This window comes from Falco biarmicus, chromosome 5, assembly GCF_023638135.1.
Source record: "Falco biarmicus isolate bFalBia1 chromosome 5, bFalBia1.pri, whole genome shotgun sequence".
In the NCBI taxonomy this organism is placed as follows: Eukaryota; Metazoa; Chordata; class Aves; order Falconiformes; family Falconidae; genus Falco; species Falco biarmicus.
This window is the reverse complement of record NC_079292.1, coordinates 30450063-30468934: the sequence shown is the minus strand read 5'-3', so window position 1 is coordinate 30468934 and position 18872 is coordinate 30450063. Positions and strand designations below refer to the sequence as shown.

General features: G+C 40.0%; 1 protein-coding gene across 3 annotated transcripts in view; it reads right to left on the bottom strand.

Moving 5' to 3' along the window:
* The window catches only part of EXOC4 (exocyst complex component 4), a 408492-nt gene extending 389950 nt beyond the window's left edge, over positions 1-18542 (bottom strand). For 2 of the 3 annotated variants that reach the window (XM_056339465.1, XM_056339464.1), the window contains exon 1: positions 18430-18542. In XM_056339465.1, coding sequence (XP_056195440.1) covers positions 18430-18515 — 86 coding nt within the window. In that variant the 5' untranslated portion in view covers positions 18516-18542. The remainder of the gene's footprint in view (positions 1-18429) is intronic. The other variant, XM_056339463.1, reaches the window with a different exon arrangement.
* Positions 18543-18872: the final 330 nt, after the last annotated feature.

Sequence of the window (18872 nt, the reverse complement as noted above, 5' to 3'; positions counted from 1 at the left end):
CAGAAAATTCATTTAGGATCATTAATAGTAGTTATGACTTAAGCACTGGTATATCACAACCTTAAGAATGAGCAGGGAAGAATTCTGTAGCTCTACTGATTTCTGAACCACTTAAAAAAACTAACAACAAAAAATAAGCAAAAATAAAAATATTTGAAAAAATATTCACTGCATACAAACTGGTTTGGATCATATACTTAAAAATCATGAAACAATCAAAACTTTCAAAAAAATCTGGAACATTTACACCCTGAAAGTGAGGTGCCTTTAAAAATACAACCAGCAGAGCATGAACAGTGGAGACTTCATTTAAATCACAGCAGTTTAGGCCTCTGAAGCACCATCTTAATATGGTATGCATCCTACATTGAAAGAGTATAAAAATAGTAAAGGACTACAACAGCCATTATTTCCAACCCAAAAGACTGAAAAACACACCTCCAGGAATAAGAGAACTTCTTGGGTTTTTTTTCTGGATTTCTTAAGCTATTTATGTAAGGAAGGTCAAATACTTGGAAGGAGACAAAAAAAAACCCACCACACAACCAAACATTGCTGAACACTGCTGCTGTTCTCTGCTTTCACTTTGGATTTGTTAAAGCAACGAGGTCCAGTCAAACCGAAACTATCTCCTGCTGTATCTCCTGCTATCAAGTAAGAAAGAAAATACCAACTTTCCTCACAATAACTGTCACTCGTCCTTGACAATAACAGAACGCAAGCAGGAACTGCTTGCACATCATTGAAAAACAGACAAAGGACAGAAACCCATTTCATCATGGTTTATTTAAGAGTATCTTCAATGACAACTGACACAGTATCAAACTCTACAACTCGAGGACAGTTATAAAGCAGGTGTGTTTATTGCGGCGCCAGGTGCAAGGGGAATCGCTCCTCCTAACTTGCACACCGTTTCAACAAGCAGACGGGTATTTATTATACCAAGTCATGCATATACATAAGGTTTCTGAAAATTCAGAATCTCCTCCCCCTGGCGCCTCTTCAAGATGTACTTTTCCCCTTCTTGGTCAGTGACCTAAAGTTCCTGCTTACCTTTGCATACATTAGCAGTCTTTGTTGTTTAGCTTCTGTTACCTACTACAGTTGTTATACCTCATCCATTATCTAACTTTTGTTCAAGTGTATAAAGTCTGCTGGCTAACAATTAGTTCTTCCTTATTGTCCACTCTAAACATGCCAAGCCAATACTTGCTCACTGGGCTGGTTTTAATCTATATCCCCATGATCTCTGGACCTGGGATCCACCTCTTCGGGGTGGGGGCCATTTGAGTGGGAGGTCACTTAACTCCTACTACCACCATTATTTTACCCTAGATTGTTTACTTTTAGCAGTTAGCAGGTCCTCATCGGAAGGCTCCTTATTTGCATTCTTGTTGAGCTCATCTAAGTCGGTACTAATTGTCCTTTCTCGAAGTGCTAAGTGCTGAGCTCCCAGCCCTTGCTCCTTCTCGGGTGTTAATGTTTCTATTATCTATGCAGCTTCTGTCTGCAGCAGAGTTTTTAGGTTTTTCACTGCATCACAAGCAGGACAGAAGGGTTAATACTTGACAGATTTTCCCGAGTTGCTCAACGCAATAGGAAAGTAGTAGAACTCAAGTGCAAAAGCTCTTCTCAAACAAATGCAAACAAAGAAACATACAAGAAATGCTCCCTCCCTCCCAGAAAGTCAAGAAGACATACCCAAAACTTCCAGTTCACTACTCTTTCTTCCCCTCAAAGAAAAACAACAGGCTGTACCACCTACTCAAGGACTCCATCTTTAAAAAGGAAAAGCATCCATTTCACAGGAGATCACAATCCCAGAAAGAGCAGCTAAGAAAACTCAAGTGAGCAAGCAAATCTGTACTACCATATGGAAGAGCGCACGAGGAGGACAAGAGCACACACACACTTGTCCTACTCAACTACCAAGGAGGACAGAGGAATTACAGCCCAAATATATCCTATAACACCCTAAAAGAAGACAATGTACCCAAGTGATTTATTTTACAGTTTTAACACTTCTTTTCACTTTCAGATGGCAGTGGCAGAAGGCCATAACAGATACCACATGGGAATGAAGAGAAGAGATCCTCTTTCTTTTGTTATGCCTCAGACTATCAGCATGGGAGCCTCACACCCTCCTCCCCACTCCCAAATACCAAGAGCTGCACATTTCACAGGAGACAAGGGTGCTGAGAACATGCTGAGATGAGAACCCCCTTCCTCATTCCACTGACAGAGTAGCTTCTTCCGATGCATAAAATTATTTGTATCACTTAAAGTTCCACACTTCATTGTAGCTACAGAAACAGGAATGCTTTCCAATGTTTTTACATTAATATTCTACCCCCAAACATTCTTAGTCATGTCCTAAATAATGGTTTTACAAAGATCATTTTTTTTTTAATTGTACTGTACCAAAGCACTTTAATATCACGCAAAAGGGATCTGAAAAGTAAGAACAGTGGTTACAAAATAAGCCTGGTATTAAGATATCTCGGTTACAGCTTCTGCTCCACCACAGACCTCTAACATTGTGCTTACAGCACCCTCACGTTGCAGACTGCATCTTGACACTATATCATGAGCTACACACAGCTCTTGGCTACTACAGACTTCTGATGTAAATATCCACATTTGAGTGGAATGGGCTCCGCAGGCACATTCTATGTCCTTGTGGCCCAGTTTCTCTTTCCCACCTGGGGAATACACAACACTGGTTCCTCAAACAAGGGAGCTAAGATTACACACACCAAGTACTGCTGAACACTCAACACTCTTAGCAGGGGTCATGTAAACACTTCAAAGTAAGGCATGAAGATGTGCTAGGAAACAAAGCTAAGCATACTCTTAATGCAGCAGTATTAAAAATAGCATGAAGTTTGGGTTCATGCTATAACAGATGAGCAGAAAGCAAGTGCAAGATTGTGTTTGGCAGTAAATCATCCTCCATTAAGAGCTCTTGCAGATAAATATGCTTCCTTTGTAAAGAACTGCTTATTTTTGCTAGGAGAATGTTCTTCAGCATGGGTTACACTAGACAAATGTATATATCCTTTTTAGAAATTGACATATTGTTTGAGTTTGAAGCTGAACAGTATTGCTTGTCTCTGTAGTTAATGAAAACATCGAATCTCTCTAACCTGCATTATAGATTGCAGGAAAATCATGGATTGCTCTAGACAATGTAGCAGCAGAACCAAATTGGTCTATATCACAGATTAGAAAAGATTTAGTTTTAATTAAGGAAAATTCAATTTCAAAATTCTTAATTTGCCAAAGCTGTTGAAGCTTTGGCTTGAATCCATCTGCAATGCTAGTAGTTTGATATAAAAGCTTAAGATCTTTCTCCAAGGATAAGACTACATCACTGTAATGTCAGAAGATCTCTCAAGACTTTCCTAATGCTCCTGCCCAACTCAGGCTTCCTAACAACTTCTAATCACAACTGTGGGTTTTAAGCAGATTCAAATTGTGCTGCCCAGTTGGTTTTGTCCTTGTAGTTTAACTTGCCTCCTACAGGAAAAATATTTTTTGCTAAAAACACTTGACATTTGCACAGACAAAATAGATGTTTATGAAGCCTGAGAAGTCACAACAGGAACTGTAACTTAGAAACCACAACACATGTCAAAAGAAGGACAAAGCTAGTACAGGTGGATAACAGAAGCCTTTGTGAAATACCACAAGTTCATTCCTACTGAAATGATAAAATGACAACATCTAACTAAAAGGATAAATCTTAGTTGCCATTTTACCATTTGTCTGCTGAGATCTGTAATATACATTTGCTGCCCCCTTCAGCAGAATCAAGATGCTTTAGGGGGTAAAAAGCCAGCCGATGTGGCTGAGCACTACACACCTTCTCACACAGTTTAAACTCCGAAGACCTCATCTTTCAAATCCACAACATAGCCATCAGTAGCATGGAAATATTGCCAACCCATCTTAAAAAGAAAGGTAATAGGAATCTGCAGGCCTCAAAGCTCCATTCCATCCAACCTGACTTCAGGAACCTCAGCAGCACATACTGGGAATATAGTTGCCAATTAAGTGTTTTTCTACACTTAACAGTTCTCTGAATCATGAGCTTAATATGCAGAGATAGCTCAGAATCCAACAATAAGAGCAAGACAAAGGAATCACTCTAATGCTGTATAAAACCTTACTATGGCCATACTTGGAGCAATGTGCACCGTTCTGACCTCCCCCTCCTCTGTTGCCCTTCGAGGGGCAACTAACACAACAGAGGGGATTAAAGCAGCTGTTCTCTGCAGAAACACTAAGGCCAAGATTCTTCAGTTTGGAAAAGTAAGTCTGGAAAAAAGATACAACTGAGGTCTGCAGAAGTCTGAAACAAGATCAATAATGTAAATGCAAAACAGTTTTTCACCAAATCATACCCTACTAGAACTAGAGGGACTTGTTGAAACTAACAGATCAGTTTAAGAAGCATCAGCAGGTTCAGAAAAAGTACTTAAATGTATTCACAGACAACAGGTCAAGACAAACACTGAAAAACTTGCTGGAATGTATCCTCCAACATGACTAACTCAACAACTCCAGACACTAGGGAAAAATAAGAGAGGCACTGGACACCAGCAAGTGGCCAGACCTCCATCCTCTCTCGAACATTTCATATTACCATTGTTGGAGAAAAACTACCAGGCTGGAAGAACCATTAATCAGCCTCAAAGGAGCATTTCTTTGGTCTTATCCTCTGGAATACTTCACTAATATAGACCACCTAAATCTGAGTAATTTTTCGGAGGTGCTGGAGGTGATGTTACAGACTCCTGCGCATGTACACACAAACATACATACACTAAGTGCCAACACAGGGCCTTCCCTTCACCTTACCAGGTTATTTCAGCATCCAGACCAGCAAAGAGACAAGACAACCATGGTCCATACTTGCACAGTTCCAGGTGAAGCCACTATGCTGTCAGGCAGCAGGAAGGGGGAGAAAGGAAGAATTAACAAAACACTTCTGCAAAATACTGCTTTGTATATCCCAGGGACATGCGCACCAAGGATAAAACCATATTAACACACCATTACCATTTTTTTCCAGGCTGTGATCCTAACCTGCAAGACTTAATTCAATGGAAGTTTCAGGCCTAGTCAACTGCCACATTCCAAGATTTCCAGCTGGCTCTATCAGATGCACCAGCTGGGAAATGTTTCTAGAATTAGCACCTGTATTGGGAACCTCTTGCTTTCTTTAACTACCTTTTTTGGGAAAATACTGTGGAAACAATCATCAATAAAAATATCCTATTTGTATTTTGACCAAGAAATTTACCTATGTTTTATGGCCCTTTAGTCTGTCCTAGTTCAAAACATTAAAGGGACCGCTTACTATGCCAAAAGGGATAAATAATTCAACACTTTCTTTATGGATAGAAGTTGAAATCACAACCCAAGATCTAAATGGAGAAAAGCAACATCAGAGACTACTTTTTCATTTCTTTGACTGAAAGACCAGCAAGTTTCAGAAGCTTAAGGTTTTGGTTTTAGAACTTTGTTATTTCCAGTCATTATGGGAGCCTGGATTAATGGCTGGAGAACAGCAAAGTGCACATGTGATCCACTCCACAAAGACATCATCAGAAGAATCATCAAAGAGCACTTAGAGAAAAGTAAAACCATTCTTTAACGGATGCAAATAGCAATATATAAGTAAGAGGAAGCAAAGCTGTTTCCAATCAAAATGTCAGAAAGAAGTGTGCTATAAAACTGAGAATGACTCTTCTGCATTTCTTTTAAAAATCACATTGAACTTTTTCCTCAGACAATAATACACATTGTTGTCCACCATGGCTATACTTACAACTGCTTACAGCCACCAGTAAGACCCTTCTACTCATTCTTCTCAAGTCACTGTATTAGATGAGGTCTCACTTTACCTACTTAAACCAAAACTTAACTCACTGCTTTCTCTCTACTCCAGTAATTCATTATCATGTATTTTCCTCCTTCAAAACCACAATATTAAATCCTTGAGGTTTAGCAACATCTGTAACTACGAAAATGCACAATGTCACTTTGAATCCAAAACCTTACTCTGTATACCTCAATTTCCTACCTAAGCCCCTTGGTACAGGAGCCATTTCTTTTTCTTGCACTGCACAAAAAAAAAAGCAAAGCAAGAAATAATTAATATTCTCGAGATTATATATGTTCCTGCTAACACTGCAGAAAAGTAAGCCAAGGGCATCTTTGCTTGTTTCTGTTCTATTAAAATGTGTGGCAAGGAAGAAGAAAAGTCAACACACTGTTTGCCAAATAGAAAGGATCAAAATTGTTTGGGAAAGGAACCTTGCAGAAACAACTTTCAAGAGGGAATTATAAAACAGGACAGGATTAGGAAGCAATAATAAATATACATTAGCTTTTTAGAACTCCCCACAAAACAAAAGCATTCAAAACATACGACAAGCAGAAGGAACATCAGTTTAGATATTGAGTACATGCAGGTTATGAATTTGGTGGGGTTCTCCAGTAGGATTCCCTGATCAGTTCACTTGTTTTTTCATTTTCGTTTTTCTAAATGAGAATCCGCCTCCCCTGTAAAATACCTGTAATTTATACTTGGCAGCTGGATGGCTGCATATGCCTGTCTCATTACCAAGAGCTCAATAGGATTAGAATAATTCTACCTGGATGTTAGTCTGTTAAGAGACATTTTTATGCTACAGTAAAACAGAACCTCATTGAGCCAAATCTCATTGACTTTTGATTTTACAGAGTTCAAAATACAGATTACACAAATGCAAAATGCTTAATTCACCGTAGTCAATTCTGCATATGGAACACAAGGTAGAGAAGATAATAAGACACAATCCTGAAATGCCTTTATCATGGGATAAGCAGCATAGTTCAAAAACCCAAGAAAAAACCCAGACCCTGCTATTTCCCCTGAGGTCAGTGAATTTACACTGGGATTAGATTAGTAAAAACAGTCCATTGGGACTACTCATTTCAGCAGAACTTGATCTGTGGATCACAAGCATTTTTCATCTCCACTTTCTAGCACCCAACTCAAATAACTAGGTGGAAAGACTTTTACAGGAGTCCTGAAGCACTGTCATTCTACAGGATGCCTAAAGCCTTAAACTGCTACAGCTGCTCACAAAGACAGGAATATCTGGTTTCGAGAGGTAAATATGTAAGAATATGTATTCACATTGGTCAAATATAATTGCCATCTCTACCATTTCTGCAAGAGGCTATACCTTTCTAGAAAAGTGAACTAACTCCCAGCTCCAGAAGAGTGCTCCATCCTCAGCACCACAGATGAAGGAATAAAGTGTCTCAGACATGTTGGCACAATTAGGACCCAAAAGCACATTTGAAACTACTCTCACCTGGTGCTTTCCAGCAATTCAACAACCATCAAAACCTAGGGACTGACCCAAAACACTGGAAGGCAAGATTTCTGAGTTATAGATGCTTACCTATAAATGCTCAACACAGAAAAGTGTTTGGAAGCAGCTGGAAAAGCCAATTGAGTCATTTTTTCTCTCCACAGACCTCAGTCTCAGCATTTTCCTCTGAGCAACAAAATTAAATGCTTCTCTCACTGAAACACTAAAGAGCTCTGAGAAAGTCACACAATGTCTCATTTTCATAATGCAGAAAATACTACAGACTGTAGCTACTATTTACCATAGTAAATACATACAGCACTTTGAAAATGCAACACATTAAGCAGGGATAAAAGAAACTTTTCTCTAGGAACCAACGTAATTAATCTGGTTCCAACAACACCACCAGCAGACTCCATACACTATATAACAAGTTATTCTCACACTGCAGACTTAGTGCTAGCTGTTTCTTTGTGTCTTGACAAATCAATGTTTTTCATAGACCTGTCCAAGATCCACAGGTGCCTGGACTGCAGAGCTACCACACAATCTCATATCCTCTGTAAATTTACTCCTACAGTGTGATACATTAAGGTAGGGAAGAAGGGAAAGGGGGTGCAGGTGGGAAGCAAACTCTCCCACATTCAAACACCACAAAAACCAACACTCACATGATGAAAAAGGACAGAAAACAAGCCATAATTTCTTCACAAGGTAATACATTTCCTTCATTGCTGTGAACTGCAAGAACGTCATGTCCACTAAGCTATTCAACAGCAGAAGAAAACAAATCCCATTGCACTACACATCATGTGTCCCAATAGGTAACTACAGAAGTACAGAAATGCTGCAGAGATCAGCTGCAAAACTATGAAGCGATTCACCTCCCTTAATAACATGCTATTTTTGAGCTTCAAATGCACTCCAACCCCAAAACAGGACTTAACATCATAGCTCCTAGCACTACAGGGCACCACACACAGATTAATCTTTATTCTGTGTAACACCCATGTTCCTGCAAATGTGCACAGCTTATCTGCACGAATGAACTACTACAAAATAAGCTCTGATGTGAATGAAATGCATGACAGACTTCTTTGCTCAGTCCCCATATCAACAAGCTTAACAAAAACTGAGAATAGCCACACAGGTAGTTACTAAGAAATGCTTTTCCTGGAGCATCCTGCGACTTTTCAGTAGGAAAAACCTTTGCAAAGCCAGCAACAGGCATCATTGCAGGTACTTTAGGCAGCCACAGTGCCAAAGTGCTCAGGCTGGCGATATGGGCTGCTGAACCACAAAGCTTCAAGGGGACTGAGTATTTTGTTCACAGAGACATGTACAGAAGTGGAAAAAACTGGGTTCCTAAACAAATCCACTCATTTTCCTCTCAAAGGGAGGCATGAATGAATGAATCTCCTCCATCTGCATTTTCACATTTATTTTCCTGCTTGACAGTAAAGATTTAGTTTCAGCACATGCGATCCTAATAGTGTACCTCAGTCTGAAGCATCAGAGAAGCAACTCAACTCTATTTTCCCCTCTTTTATTCTACAAGGGCCAATAACAAAACTTGTCTCTGACCTAGACACAAATCCATGAATTTGATTTCCAAATGCCCACAGTCCAACACTGGTTCATTTTGCAACATGCTGAGTGCCCTTAGAGCACACACAGGCTTTCAGCCTTCTGAACCTGAATTCAGGGTGCGAGCCACACCACTCCTGCTTCATCTAGTACCCTGTCACTGCATTTCATTCACTAGTGTTTTTTCTACCAAACCCTGCTATTTGGTTGTCCCCTCAATCCCTAATATTTTGCACTGTGGCAAAAGGAAGTTAACAACCTTCAAGACTATCCATTTACAGACACCAGCCTCAAAAATCACCACTCCAGTAGGAATCAGATTTGAGACTCAACAAGAATTTGTTTACATGGAGAAGTCTCATGTTTGCCCACATAGCTTGTATTATCAAGGGCTTCAGTCAGTTTTCCAGGGCAGACAAGTAATTTCTTTTGCTAGCCCACTGTTAGCTTCCTATCTACCCAATAAAACACCAAGAAAATTAGATTGTGTCAATTTTAAGGGAAAAATGTTAATGAATAATAAATGTTTCATTTCTGTAGATTTGCTTTTTCTGATGCTTTCAGCTATGTTGGGTGGATAACTTTGCCTGTTTTACCTACCCTAAGGCCAGCCATGTTAAGTATGATCACTGCTAAGCTATGGATAGTAAACAGTCTTAATTACCAATTTCTTGACTAGAAAATTTGTTTCAAAGGAAGAACACTATAGTAACAGTATGTGGGCATTATGATTCTGCGGGGGTTTTTATTAAATGTATTATTTTTATTTTTTATTAAAAATGAAAGAAAAGACATTGCATGGAAAATGCAAATATGCATTTTAGAAAATTAATGCAAAGTTAGCACCTGCAACACTCTAGACAATTCTTACAGGAGAGGAGTGTTGAAGTCCGTGCTGCTTTTGACCGTTGCTGTAGGTGTTCAGCACCAGTGTGTCCCTGTAGACCTTCTCTTCCTCTGCTCCACAGTATCAGAGCAGACATATGCAAATATTTGTGGTTTAAGGCAGAAAAGAATACTACATGAGGCACAGGAGCAGCTTGGAAATCCAGGAAGAATCTTCTCTTACTTCTGGATCCGGTTTCTTTAAGCACATAATTCACTTGCCTTCATTCAGCATCACTTATTCAAATGCAAACACTCATTAAAGACAGTGGGAAACACCAACAAAAAACCCAAATGCAAGCCGATCAAATTTAAATGTTTCTCATCTGATCAGGAAAACGAACATTTTAGTGACGTGGAATAAAAAGGAGTGCTGAATCACTGGGGCGATCAAACAAAGCTTCAGTTTTAACAGCGATCCACAGTAAACTTTCTGCCACCTGTTTCTACATTATTGTGCACCATTATCACATGCCGCCTTAAGCCTCCCAGTTCCTCCCCTTAAAACACTTCTGAAGCTACAATAACACAGACAGCTTGTGGTATCAACTCCGTACAACACAGCCTGGATTAAAGTTTGTCTTGGTGAAAGCTAAGGCTATGTTTAGAAGTGTGGCCAACTTACAGGACTCACTTATGTTGTAACCTTTCTCTCTGGTAAAAACAATGCCAGAAATCTGTTGAACAGAAGAAGCTTCTGAAATACACACTACAGCTTTGGGCAAAATCCAAAGTTTAAGGGATGCAGTATGATCCATCCCTTCTGAAGAAATTGGGCAAGGTTTTCAACATTTTAGCGTGGGCAACAGTTAAACAATAATTCTTACTGTCCACCTTTGAAATCTGCAGATAAAAAAGTGCTGGGTAGGTACTACATGTTAAGATTATAAAAACTGAGTATGTTTCACAATGTATCATATACATTTGCACCACTCTAGACAATAAAATCAATAGTACACCACTACAATTATCAACATCACCCTTCAAGAAGGAAAATCAGAGAATGAGGGAGTTTCTTTAGTCTCCATTTTATACCATACTAAGGACCTAAAAGACAAACCAGAATATGACAAGCCTCTGTCAGTTACAGGGTGGGGGGCTGGCGGGGGAGTAGATATCAAAGCACAGCCTTAGCTAAAACAATTTTTGACCAACAAAGGATTTGTCAGTTAAGTGAAGAAAGCAGTTGCTAGAAGCAAAAAAATCATTTCAGCAGAGCACTGTGGATCTCTAGGAAGACCAGTCTCCTCTCTGCAGGAAATAGCTGCAATGTGCCAAGGAGATTTCAGTATTAGAAGGGGGGGGGGGGGGGGGGGGGGAAGGGGGGAAGGCAGAGTAAAAAGAAACCCGTTAGAATTTAGTTACTTTTCATAAGGCACCTCTTGCTGACAACCGTGACCACACAGCAATTACAGTATTTGCTCTCTTATTTCAGTTTAAACCGTTGTGATCATTACTAGATATTTATCGTGCACTAACACTTGAATGCCAGCCACCCCATTGAGAGACACCGCTCAGACATGGAGACTGACAGCACAAGCTCTTTTATGGCAAGGAAATCTAATAGACAAGAAACAACAACAGCTGAATAAAAGGTAAGAGGTCAGGATGCGAGGGAAAGGGAACAAAATAACTGAGATGGAGAGAGCACATCTGTCCACATCTCAGCTGTCCAGCAGAAGCGAGCATAACCAGGCAGTTACTCAGACGTTGTCAAGTTGCAAATTATCACAGGAATTGTGGCAGTGAGTTTGAAGTGCAAGTTGTTGGGAGGATCAAATGTTGAATTCACAGATGCATGGAAGATGCACATAAGTGCTCTGCAAGAAATACTGTATGGTAAAATGCATTACTCTGTTATTACTTTTTCCTGCCCTAAAAGCTGTAGAGGGAAACAGAACATTACACTGATGCTGATGATTTCAAGAACTGGGCCTTGCAGTAAAATTGTCAAACACCACCGAAGATCAAACACACATTAAATGTTTACTGGAGGCATCTTACAAGTAGTATTTAAGCCTCTGAGTTAATCAGAGTAAAATGCTTAAGTGAGGAAACAATAAAATCTGGTCCTTTCTGAAAATCTAGACATTGGTTGGGTGGTTTTTTTTCCCCCCAAGCCTTATTTTTATGGGTATAAAAAACCCAATCCTGTATGGGAAAAAAGCCTGTCTAGAGCAGTTCAGCATCCTGTATGGGAAAAAAGCCTGTCTAGAGCAGTTCAGCAAGTATCCTTCCTCCCAACTACTGTTCCACCCCACGAGACCTTACAAGCAGCTATGTTTCAACAGAGCACAATGAAAAAGCTTTGTAAGGCACCCTGGGACAAGAACCACTGTACTTTGACACACTGTCTAAACTACTCTACAAATTTCTAGAGGTTCATTAAACTAAATAGACTTATTTGAATTTTATAATTGAAAACTGTTGTCTTAAAGACAAGTCCCAAATGGGGTGATCTACAGCTTCCAGCACTATTTAACCTCAAAGAATATAATCTGATAATACATGTTTTGAAACCTCTGCAGAGTCATTGAAACAGTTCTGAAAGTCAGTTCCTTCTGAAACAAAGCCGGCCAGAAGAAAAAAAAAAATCCAAAAGGTAGTTAACAATTTAACTCAGTAACAACATGTTAAATGTTTTCTCATTTTCATAGGTTAGCTGATTGTTCCTATGAAATTCTGGATTTGAGGAAATGCATCAATACGTTCAGGAGACAAACGCCTCCCTTCATGGCAACAATGAGGTGCTGGAAAAAAGGGAGTCAAAAACTGCACCATGTAAGTCAATTGGCATGGGAAATGGGGTATTCACTGTAAACTGACTATAAAATTATAAAGGATCTTCCCCTTAATTAAAAAAAAAAAAAGTAAAATCCTGAGGCCAGCACGCTCCACCCTCAAAGGGAACACAAAGCACTCATCCTCCAGACAACTAGATCACCACTGTGCAAACAAAGAAATAACTCACTCCACTACAAGAAAAGGCAGAACCCAGTCTCTTCAAAATGCTGTTAAACATACAAAGTAAACAGAGCATTATAAAACATTTCACTCCTCTACTTACATTCCATTAATCTTTCATGCTGCTTACACAGTTGGTTAAAGCATTCTCAACAAAAGTTGATGATCTTTTTATCATTGAAGACTTTCATATATATATAGCTGCAGTGTAAAGGCTGAGCAGCCTACAGCCATCTCAAATATCATCATGGAATGCTTTATTTTGATAAATTAATCAACCCTTAATCAAATTTTACCACATCAATACAAACCATGTAAGTATAGCTAGTGATCAGCTGATTTCTGAAACAAATACTAGACTCAGTCATTTAAGATTATGACTTCAACAGAACAAGTCACTCTTCTTAGCTGTCTCCAACAGCCCTGCATGAAGATGAAAAAACAATACCACACAGGCAAAACCCCGACACCAACTGCGCACCATTTTCTGCCTCAGAAAAGGGATGCAGACAGACAGACCAACCCATGAGATGCCAGTTACAACTACAGGCACAAGCAGAGTGACCTGGCTACCACCCTACTACATGACAACCTGTCCAGGACTATCTCCATGTATAGGAGACCACAGGTACCAGCTCTACCTTTTTCCATAATGAATTCTAAATCCAAAAAGCCAACACAGCTTTTTGCATTACCACATTCCCAGGAGAAAACACAAGCCCTAAGGATCAGTATTTTCAAATTTGCAAGAGCAGAAGCAGGACAATGCGACTCAGACCTGCCACCTGGATGATTAAAAGATGAAGAGTATTTAAGGAGCCATCGGCCCCTCTGCACTATGAACCCATCCTTGACATCACGTAGCATCAGAACAGTGGCCATGCATGAATCAGCAAGAGGCTTTGGAGATTTCAATATTAACCAGAAGGTTTCAATACTGCACTGGAACGAAGAGTTGTTGGAGGCAACATCTTCAGAACAGTTGAAACCACAGAACATGTAATGATTTTTTAACAAAACCAACTATTTCTACTTCCTAGTTTTTTAAGAGTAGTCTGAACTCCAGCTTTGCACAGTGCATCGTTTAAAGCTGAAGTAAGAGCTGAAAAATAGAGTAACTTGAACTTTTAAACAGGGCATGATCACACATACTTCCTTCTGCATATGGTTGTGTGTTCACGTATGCACCCTCCCCTACTGTTAATATTAAAATTCAATTAAGTGTCTATATGAAGCTACAAGCCAACACTTGTATAAAATGTATGCATATCTGGCAAGAACCTCACAATCATTTCAGTAAAATTTATCATTTAAAACCATACTCCACCAAATACAATTTATTCTCAATGAATTTCTGAGCTACTTGCCTCATAGAAGAACCACTACTTTTATAACATTGGAGAACACCTTTAGCAATAAAAGCAGTTTTAAGAGACCATTACAGTGTATACAGATCGGAGTAACTCAGCCTTATTTCTCATAGCAGCTATTTTCAAATGCAACAATGAGGGCAACAGGTATACATTCATCCTTCTCACTCTACATCTCAAACTGAGATATCAGTTCTATTGCTTTAGAAAAAGACCAAATGGCAGATCATTAGTGATAATCCATTTAACAGAGTTCACTGTAAACATAATGAAAATAATAGCCGAAAGGCGTTAAAAGGAAAAAGAAATCCACTTGTGAAAAATAAAATACATGCAAGGTTTTTTGCCGTATCTGCAGATACCTGCTGTATGTGTTTGCCTGTGTGAAAGCTTAACACAAAGATTTCAATAAGGTCTTATGGAGTCACTGCTATAGTTTGTTTTCCCCCAATTAAAGCAGCTATTAAAGGCCAGTTTTAAAAAATAGCAACCTTTAATTGGAAAAAAAAAGCGTTAACAATAAATAAAAGGCAGACACATTTACCAATTAAAAATCTGACAAGATCCCTCAAAAAAATAGCATTTGCTAAATGCCAGGTTGCTTGTTTCAGAGTACAAAAGCCGCTTCAACCAGCTACCAACAAAACAAAAGGTTAAGAAAAATCAATATACATACACGTGTTTGTCCTCTGAAAAATAAAAAAATAAAAAGAAATCCCCAAGTTGTCCTCCAGCAGATGAGCAGTATTTTTTCCACTATGCACTATTTTTTTAAAAAGACACTGTGAAAGCCCATGTGATCAGCATTAGACAACAAAAGCTCCTGGTCTCCAGTGACAATATTTTGACCTTATAAAGTACCTTTTATTCAAGGAATTTGAAGGATCCTTCCCATACACAAAGGAATTAGCACATTTTGAAAGTGGGTGTGCTGAGGCATGATTGTAAGTGCTGCACTTTCAACCAGCCAGCAGAAGCAAGGGGACATAAGCTGTAAAGCCCTGCTATCCAATATCCTACTCTAGAAGTCAAAATCCCAGGAGCTATGTCTTCTTGTAGCAAATAATGGTCATTTCTTCTCAGCAATGTGAGAACAAGGGCAAATTGAAGATACTTTCATATCTCCTAAAGGCACAGAGAAAAGAAGAAAGGCTCCCTTGAGCTACAACAAAGGTGGGGATTTTAATAGCAGACTGCAAACATTCATTAAGCTTCCCAAACACTCTTTACTTCTAAAAGATTTATTGTTATGAACAAACCCTCTATTTCTCCTTTAGGAGAAAGAAGAGGGGAAGCTATACCCAAAAACTCAGTATAACCTAGCAGCAGCACTGCTCAGTGTCTGACTACACCGCCTCGTAACTGTGTAACTCCTAACCGGAGCCAGTAGCTCCTGCCTCTTTTCCAATGTATCAGACAGCTACTAAGCTTGAGTAAATATAAACAAATTATCCCTTCATTATTAAAACGATTTCTATTTATAAAAGGCCTTTCAGCTTCACATTTAAAAGCATTTTATAGACAATCACACTAAGCAGATTTTGCAGACCTAAGCAATGTTTCTTTTTGAAAGACCACCATCTTTGCTATAACCAAGTAAAATACCGTAATACTTAAAGAAGCTCCTCTAGTTTTGTTTTTCTACAGCAGAAGAATGTAGTCAGAGTTTTGCTACTTTCTTTTTATGGGCCTTTCACAAAGCAACAAGAGAGAAATAAACAGCTCCCTAAATAAACCAGAAAATGCAATCTAAACCCACAAGAATTGGCAGAATATTCTATACATAAATGTTTCAGAAATAAAGCTATCAAGAAAAGTAAACTTTGCCACATTTGAAACCAGTAGTCTACTGTTAAGATTTGTAATATTTTTCTGAAGCTGATTAGTTATAAGAAAGATACACTTAACACACTCAGGCCTATATTTGTTTGCAATGGTATTTTATGAGCATATAAAACAGCAAAAAAATGTCACCTGTTGCTTGGCAAGTTCATCCTCACCTGAGCAGCTATACAAAAGCAACATAAAGAAAACTACTTAAATTCCTTTCCGTATCACTTCCTTTTGGTAGTTGCCAAACCCTACGAAATGTGAATATTAACACAACGCTTTCTCCTTCCTTCGCAATCAGTTCTACTTTCAGGCTTTCATGGTCTGGCTCAACACAACACTTCAAGCTTTGCAAAGAATCTCTACATCCAAACCAAGTTCTAATTAAACTCTGGAGGTGTAGTTATCAGGCTGTTTATTTGAAATACATAATTTTAATTTCATAAAGTTAACCTCAATGTTGTGTCCAAACACTGGACCTAAACCAACCAAAGTATCAGTGCCTGTAAGCCAAAGATTATTAGACAAACATGATTTCTTATTTAGAGAACATAGTTATATGAGCTCACTCTCATTTTACATTATAAATGAAATAAGAAGTCCAGGTTTGTAAAAATAGAGATACAGAAGGCAGCCCTTAAAATACTCTCGGAAATTACAGGAAACATGAACAAAAAAAACTTAAACAGACTATTACTACAGGAAATGCTGCAGCAATCAATGCACATCTACTATTGATTCTTCCGCTGTCTACAAATTTTCTCTATTTTCTCTCAATTTTCTCTAAATTAAGGTTATCTAGCTACAACATACTACATTTCCCTCCTCAACTTATTAAAATTTGAGGCTGATAAAGAAATGCTAAGCACAACACTTCAAATCCATGCTACTTACCCTTGTCCCAAATATACTTAAGTCCCAGCAAAAACTCAAGGTCCAGGCAGAGGCTTGATTTTTTCAGATTTTCACCTAATCATGTATTCATTACACAAACGTTCCATGTGAACTCATGAACAATTGCACCCATGAGCGTGTGTAGGTCTGGGTATAAAAGCTGCAGGAACATGATCCATTTTGATAATCACGTTTTCGGGTACTAGCTTCCCACCCCTTTCCCCTTCAACATTTGTTATATACAAAATAAAAAGTTACCAAAGCACACTACTACCAGTATCATACCTCAAGTTTATACGAGGTCATGCCAACATACACTTTTCTGCATACCAACCTAAACAAGTCTGGGTTTTTAACAGCTTTTCTTATAAAACTAATGAACCACATATATTTGAAATGGAAGTCAGGCACCGCAGTCTGTGTTAAGCACCACCTTTCATTCATTGTTCAGTGGGATTCTTTGTTACCTATTACCGTACAATTCAGAGACCGCAGCCGTGACCCTGGAAAGGCTACACAGTTCTGTGAACCTACTGCTTTTCAGAGCTATCATTTACCTCCAGTTTTGCAAGATCTGAAAGACCACTTTTCAGAGTAACAAAAGAGAATGGAATTTTGTCCTAAACATTACTATTCATAGAGGATTTTAAAATCATAACATGTCCTAGATACAGAAATATTGCTACAATAACTTCTCCAAAGTAACTGACTATAGTTTCTGGCAAAGACACTGAAGTAGGAATCAAAGTTTGCAAGTTCATTACAACTCACAATATTGTACTAATATGACTGCGTGCTGCCCAAGGCTTCAGTTTGGGAAACCAGCTGCCAGCCTACTGTTCATAAGCTACGTAGAAGAGATTTTTACACGCAGTTGAAGAAGGCACAGAGAGAAAGCAGTGAAATGAATTCAAGTCCTTGCTTGGCTCAAAGTATATCACAGAATCACCCTCTAGCAAAGGAGAGGGGTTCAGGAATAAGGGCAGACAGAAATCAATACTCTAAACATGACTAGACACAACTGTTTTCTTTTCATCCCCTGCAAGGCAGTTAGAAGTAGCACTTTTCCCTCTACTGCATCCTAAACCAGAATGGAGTTTGCACTCAGGACTTCCTACTCCCGCAGCTTTTCCGGCCAGTCATATTTTACTCAGTGCTGCCATGTGTTTGTGGACAGAGGTCAACTATAGACTCTACAGCAATAAAAGATATAGTGCCTTGACCCTCCCTGCACGACATTAAGCTAGTGCTAACTGCAGGGCTTACTCCTCAGGCCCCAGGATATAACAAAGTGGAACAGAAGGGGGAAGCCAGGCAGGGCGGGAGGACGGCGGGCAGCGCTCAGGAGAAGGCCTGCTCCAGCGCTGAGGCCTCCCCACAGCTGTCAGGGCCCTGGAAGGACCCGAGGTCTTGGAAGCCCGGCCCGGAACGGGCCCCACACGCCCCTGGGTCACCCCCAGGGTCCCACGCAGGGCGGCCCTGCGGGCGTGATGGGAGGCTGCAGAGCGGGGCCACTCCACCCCTACCTGATCACTGAGATGAGCAGCCCCGAGGGGTCCTTGCTCTTGCTCATGGTGCTCCGGTAGCGCCCCGCCGCCTCGCCCGCCGCCATCTTGTACCCCCCTCAAACACAGGGCGGCCACCCGTGCTGGCGCGGCGCAGCCAATCAGAAGAGAGGAGGCGGGCGGCTGCGGGTCTGTGACCCAATAGCATGCGAAGAGGGCGGGGCGCGCGGCATCGGACGGCGGCGCAGCGTGCGGCGGCGCCGCGGGGCCTGCTGGGAGCTGTAGTGCTTATGGCGGCGGCCGCGGCCCGCGCACGGCGTCCCGCTCGGTCCGGGGGGGACAGGAGCGCACCGCCGACAGTACGATCCCCCCTTCGAAAGGCAGTTAAAATTTAATAATAGGTCTACGAAATTATCGCCCAGATAAGATACATCTGCATAGTGGGCTGTGTCCGAAAGTCCTTA